Below are 6,750 nucleotides of genomic sequence, written 5' to 3'. Positions count from 1 at the left end.
TCGCTTCTCTGCTGTCTGAGAATGCCAGGCAGGCACTGGGAGGGCTGCTCTTCCTCTCCTCAGCTCTCTGCCCTCCAGGGAGCTTGTACAACCTGACAGTGCCTTTGATGTGTCAGATTGAATTTAATTGGGCAAGGTGTTGAGAAGGCATCAGACAGGTCCCTGCTGCCAGACCTATACCTACGTGGTGGGGTCATGCACACTGGGTTTCACCCCCAGGCTTTTGGAGGGAAGGAGACAGGAGGGTTTTTGCACCACCAGCTGCTTGTGCTCTCTTTAAAGGTAAGGGATGACCCTTCCAGCCTGAGGCTGATGGTGCTTCCACCTTCTCCTTGCCCTGGAGCAACAAAGCTTTTGCTTCCCCTAGTAACCTGACCCAGCACTTTGGAACAAAAACCTGTGAGCATGAGTTTGCCTTTGGGGATGTCCCCACGTCCCATCCCACCCTTTGTATTGAGAAGGGGGTCTTGAAGTTGCCATCCAGCTGCTGTGCTGAGCTGGGTGGTCACAGTGACCTGGTAACCTGTGAGCCTACAAACAGACATGATGTGATTTAAATGCTGAATAATGTTAATGCTTAATAACAGCATCGTTCTGCTCAGGAATTTCTTGGTCTCTCAGGTGTTCAAGCAGATGCAAATGTTTTGGGGCTGGTCTGCAAGGGGAACGCCAGCACCCTTAATAATTGATTGTGTTGAGATAATCATTAAATAATCACATGGGAATAATAATGTGTATCAGGGAAAGCAAATGGATGGTTAGAAAAAAGACCTGTGTGAAATCACACGGCAGGAAACCTGGGCTTGAAACCTGGTGTCCTGATTTTCAGGTCTAAGCCCTTTCCAGCAAAGCCACCTGCATCGGTGACATGAAGAGGCTGAATTTCTACTCATCTAAAGAAATACTTTGAATTCTTATGGGCCAGCAGCCGTTTACTCACGTCTTCAGGATTCAGGCAGAGCTGTGTTTGGGACAGTGGTGTTTTTCCACTTGAAATAAGTTTGCCATGGACGTGTCGTCTTTGCCCGTCCTTGGAGCACCCTTGGGAATAACTGCTGAGAAAGGCATCTCCCCTCTTTGCTGTGGCACCAGAGCAGGGGGAGGTGGGATCCCATCCTGCTGTCTGTGCTGCCAGGATGGGAAGGTGTGGGGCAGGTGGGGAGCAGGGGCCAACTCTGGGGTGGAGGTGGTCGAGTTGCATTAAGGCAGAGAGGAACCAAAAGCATGAGCAGACTCCAAAGCACCCATGAACACCATCAGTAACAAAAAGGAATCTGGAAACTCTTAAAACCTGAAATTCTTGCATAATGACTGGGCTCCAAGAGCCCAGGCCTTTGGAAAGCAAGATATTAGTGAAATATGTGGACAGATGGTCACCTTGGAAAAGCAGTTTTTCAGTCCATTCTGCCTATGAGACCCAGAGCAAGTGGACTGGGAAATTTCTCAACCTAAGAAGTTAGAGAATGGATTCTGATTTAAAGAAACTCATGGTGGGAGCATCCCCTGCTGCCTCAGAGATAGATTGCACTGAGTGATCTCTGGAAGAAATGTGTGATTTTTCTTTAGGTTGTTGGTGTAGCTGGAAAATCAGGCTGAACAAAGCAGCAGAGCTTCTGGTCTCACACCCAGAGCCTTGTGAAATGGGACTTGCTACGAGCCTTGAAGATCCAGCAGCTAGCTGGGTCTAGATGGTCCATGGTCCTTTCCCAGGCTACACCTGGCCCTACCTCCTCCTCTTGCTCTCCTGTTTGGTTTTAGCCTCCCAGCCCCTCCTTAAGGAAAACATGCTTGGGAAATATTTCTACACATATAAATAGTGATATGCCTGCATCCCAGGTAGGTCCTGCCTTTGCAATGTGGGTGCCAGATAGGACCTGAGGGCTCACATGGCCTTGAAGATCTGGACCTGGAGGATTTGTACAAGGTCAGGTCAAGAAATTCAGAGCGGAAAACTTAGGTCTAACCTCCAAGGTTTGAAGCTGGGCTGTGCTCTTTTCCTCTCTGTCCTACAAGTGCCAGCCTCTCCCTGCAGCAGGGAAGCAGCTTGCCCTGCACCCTGTTTTCCCAGATACCAGGGACATTGATGTGACCCAGGTCAGGGTGATTTGCCTTCTCTTTGCTCCTAGACAAGGCCCTTGCCCAATTTCTACCCATGTGGCGAAGAAACACTCAGGTGCTGGGTGCAGGACAGTCTGTCTCAGCTTTCTTTGGAGCAGAGGTTTGGATGCTTTCAGGTTGCTCTCACCCACCTCTACACAAGGTAAGGAATCAGTGGGTAAGTGTTGTAGCTCTTCTTCATTAGCTCTAATGCTGATGGCAGGGAATGACTGCCTACTAACCACAGGAGGCTTGAAGAAGACATCCCCATGCATTTTGTGAGGGCAGTGGTGAGTGGCTGATGCTGAAGGCACAGGAAGGTGCAGAAAGGAGATTTCCTTAGCTTGCAAGTACAGTGATCCTTTTCAAAATAACATTTTGCATGTTTCTATCACCTTTCTATCTGTCCTTCCTCCCCTGGGTAAGGTTAACATGTTGGGAAGCATCGTGGTGCCTTGGTTTGACCCCAGGCTGGACCTCCCAGCCTGCTGGTCCCAGCAGCCTCTCCTGCATGGCTCTGGGAATAAGGTCTTGAGATAGGGCCACTGTTTGGGATCTGTTGTTTTGGACTCCTGGAGACCTGATGGGATGAGGAGCTCAGCAGGGCTGGCTGGGGGAATCCACTTAGTGAACTGTGTGCCTGTGCCCTGGGTGACAACACAAGTGGTCCCAAAGCTGCTTGTGTGAAATCACATGCTTCTGCTGAACACATATTGTGGCATTTAATTGGTATCTTAAAGCCAAGGGATGGGCTGATTATGGCAGCCAAACAGCCAAGGCAAGGCAAAGGTGTCTGGGCATGTCTTCAATTTTCATAGTGCCCAAAGGATATTACAGGGCTTTGCAGAACAAATACCCCAAACCCATCATGCTGAGAACCTCCAGGCCTCAGGTGGGACAAAAGGAGCTGAAGAAAAGCCTCACAGGCTCAGGTGATAGCAGGATGTGAGGAGGGATGTGATCTGATACACACTGCACAGTGACTTTCATGTTGATATTGTGGACATACTATTCATCTCAGGTTCATGCTGAAGCTAATAAAGGTTATGTGTGGTGCAAGAAATATTGCACATCTCCATTGTGGAGAATCCTGAGCTCGTGGATAGGCATGGCTTTCAAATCCTCACTCAAAACAGCCCTGTTGAGGTCTAACACACAAAGTGTGGTTTTAGGTTGGTCTGTGGCAGCTTTGATCTCTAGGTTGCTGATCATGGAATCATGGAATGGTTTGGGTTGGAAGGGACCTTAAAGGCCATCTAGTTGCAACCCCCCTGCATGGGCAGGGACACCTCCCACCAGCCCAGGCTGCTCCAAGCCCCAGCCAACCTGCCCTTCAACACCCCCAGGGATGGGGCAGCCACAGCTTCCCTGGGCAACCTGGGCCAGGGTCTCACCACCCTCAGAGAAAGGAACTTTTTCCTAATGTCCAACCTGAATCTCCCCTCTTTAAGCTTTAAGACCATTGCCCCTTGTCCTCTCACTACACACTATGTAAAAAGCCCCACCCCAGCTTTCTTGTAGGCCCCTTCAGATATTGGAAAGTTGTTCTAAGGTCACCATGGAGCCTCCTCTTCTCCAGGCTGAACCACCCCAACCTCCTCAGCCTGTCTTCATAGAGGAGGTGCTCCAGCCCTCTGATCTTTGTGGCCTCCTCTGGACATGCTTGAGGAGCTCTATGTCCTTATTTTGGGGACTCCAGAACTGGACACAGTTCTCCAGGTGGGGTCTCAGCAGAGCAGAGGGGGAGAATCACCTCTCCCAACTGGCTGGTTGTGCTTCTTATGATGCAGCCCAGGACACGGTGGCTTTTTGGGATGCAAGTGCACATTGACAGCTCATGTTAAACTTATGGTCCACCAGGTCCTGCCCTCTAATTGGAGTTGCTCTGGTGCTAATTGGGAATGACTGGCTTGGTTTCTTGACGGTGCATATTTTGGAGGTGTCATTGGAGTCAATGCAGAGAAGGTAAATTCACCTTCCTGATCACTCAAGAGGACCTGGGCTGCTTCAGCCATCTGAAAACCTGGTTCAGTGACTCAGTGCTTCATGTCAGCACTGAGACCAGAACCCCACTGGGTCAGAAACCAGATGGTTGTTATTGGTGGGTCCCTATTTTGAAAGGACTTTTAATGTCACTTTTGCACAGCGACAGGTTGTTGGCACCAGGTGGCTGCACTCAGAGCTGCAGGATTCAGGGTCTGAGATGACCATGTACATATTATATGACCATAAATGTGTCATTATTTGATTCACATGTACTAATTCTGTGGATTGAAGTTAATTTAAAACACTTTATTGAAAGAGTACAGTCATTATTAGACATTAAAACTAATTTTTGGTCCTGTGCAGTTTATGTGGGTCTTAAACATTGTCAGGGTAAATAATATATTAAATGATTGGCTCTGAAGGGGAAGAGGCATGTAATTAACTTACAAATTGCCCAAAAAATAAATTATCATCAATGTGGCATTTTATACAGCAGATGATTGCTAGGATAACTTCTGGGTAAGTTTCTTTGGGTTTTCCTGACATGCTTTTTTTTTCTTTGAAATGTAACAAAAATACAAACTACTATTAAAACTCAGTATTTGGTCATCTAAATATAATTTTACACTCTGATTTGAGACATGATTTTAATTCCCACTGAGAAGAACAGACAGATTTTTTCTTATTATTTTTTTTGCCAAGGTTTTTCTGAAATAATATTCAAATGCTCCTTTGCCATTGCAGGAACAAAGTGGAGGAAGAGAACTGATATTTTTGCTGTGGGGTTAAGCCAGTGCTAAAACTGCTGCACTTCCACAGCAATATCCCTTCTGGGGATATTGGCATTAATTGACTAGTAGAGTAAAATGCACCTGTGGCTGCAGGAGATAAAGCTTGGCATTGGTGACACCATTTCTCCCCTTGCTTCCCAGTGTGGCATCGTGGGCAGCAAAGGGCAGCTGGAGGAGGTGATGTAGGAGCTCCTGTGCTCTCAGCATCCCTTGGTATGGTGACAAGAAGGCCACAATAATACCAGGTCTGGGTCAGATCAAAGCTTTGTTTACTCCTTTGGTCTCCAGCAACAGCTACCAGCACATGTTTGAGAAAGAGCACAGCGAGGAATAGAGGAAATCATTAATTCAAAAGGGGGCTGGTACAAGCAGAGCACAATGGGTAAAGGGGAAGGGAAGAGCATCATTTGGTGGTGGTTCCTGTCAAAACAGTCAGAGGGAGGAAAATGATAAATAATGTTCCTTATGGTTTGGAATTGGGTCTAATATTTCCATCAAGAGCCTTTGCAGAAAAAGCCTGAATGTGGTGACGACCTGTCGTGTTGGTGCTGGGGAGACATCACCAACAGGCAAGAACATTAGGATGTCATGCTGGAAATGTAAGACTTTGAGGCTGTGTTGTAGAAACAGGATTAAATGAATGATTGAAAGAGAAAAAGTTGCATCCCAAAGACTAACCCAAACTCTTTGACTGTGCTGGGGACCATAACCAGGTCCTGGCATAGCAGAAGAAAGGGGGGGATGGTCATGAGGCTTTGGTGTCCTGCAGCCATGAAATGGGTCTGGGCTGTAGGAAGCAACTGACAGAGAATATCACACTTGAAATGCTTTGTGTTCATCTGAGAATCAGGGTGGAACAGGAATTGAGGAAAGAAAGGAAATACCAGGGAGGGAGCTGAAGCATGGAAGCTAAATAACAGCACTGGTCCAAGAACAAATGAGCCACGGGTGAATTTGGGCTGAAAATCAAGAGGTTTCTCATTGCCAAAGGAGAGAGCAATTGCAAGAGCTCCCCAATGAGGCAGCAAGGACTCAAGAACACGCTTCCAGTCCCATCTTCTCAGGAAAGCCAATGTGCGAGCCAAGGGCATCTGCATCCCATGGGTGGTCATGAACGGTGGCAGCAAAGCTTCCAGTTTGCAACAGCCGTGTGGCACGGAGTGAGGGTTCTGGGGGTGTGTGCAAAGAGCCAGGAGGAAGAAATGGGAGGCAGGTGAGGGGAGGTCAGCAGCAATGAGGCATCGGGTGGCAACCTCCACACCCAGCAAATGGCTGTAATAACAACTCTGGCAGTGCCTCGGAGCTCTTCATGAAGGGCAACAAACTCCACCAAGCACTGACTTCTGCAAGGGGAGGTGGAAGGAGCTGGCCCGGGTAGGGTCCCAGTGTCCTCCTTCCTGTTGCTACACTGATGTTTTGGATGTAATGGCATTTTCCCCCAGCATCAGAAAACCATCAGGAGAGCTGGGTGACAGAAGGTTGGTTGGGCCACCACGGTGCATCCCCCAGGGGATGAGTCAACTTCAGTGCCCCAAAGTAATGAAGGGAGAGAGGGGAGAGGTGAAACGCTTCTCTGAACAAGCACCCGCTCAAAAACAGGTGCCAGAGTTTTCCCCAGCTCCTCTCTCAGCCCGAGGGGAAGGTTTGGCTACACCTTCTCAGACATCCCCCTTGGCAGGGTCTGTGGGGAGTGAAGTTCCACCGACTGTCGCCGCCGGACCTCCCGCTCTGCCCAGTCCTCCTCGGGCTCCAGGCCTTTGAAGATGGCCAGTCTCTCCGAGAAGGTTTTGGCTTGTGGGAAGAGGATGTAATTGTAGATGATGGAGGCTGCTGCTGCCCCAACCAGGGGGCCCACCCAGAAGACCTAAGGGAGAGG

General features: G+C 48.7%; 1 protein-coding gene across 1 annotated transcript in view; it reads right to left on the bottom strand.

The window, feature by feature from the left end:
* Positions 1-6,486: 6,486 nt before the first annotated feature.
* Positions 6,487-6,750, bottom strand: part of AQP2 (aquaporin 2 (collecting duct)) — a 5,415-nt gene continuing 5,151 nt past the window's right edge. The window contains exon 5 of the mRNA XM_010005712.1: positions 6,487-6,738. Coding sequence (XP_010004014.1) covers positions 6,523-6,738 — 216 coding nt within the window. The 3' untranslated portion in view covers positions 6,487-6,522. The remainder of the gene's footprint in view (positions 6,739-6,750) is intronic.

This window comes from Chaetura pelagica, unplaced genomic scaffold (genome assembly GCF_000747805.2).
Source record: "Chaetura pelagica isolate M959 unplaced genomic scaffold, ChaPel_1.0 scaffold861, whole genome shotgun sequence".
Taxonomy (NCBI): domain Eukaryota; kingdom Metazoa; phylum Chordata; class Aves; order Apodiformes; family Apodidae; genus Chaetura; species Chaetura pelagica.
Note: the sequence above shows the minus strand (reverse complement) of the source record. Positions and strands in the feature narration are given on the sequence as shown.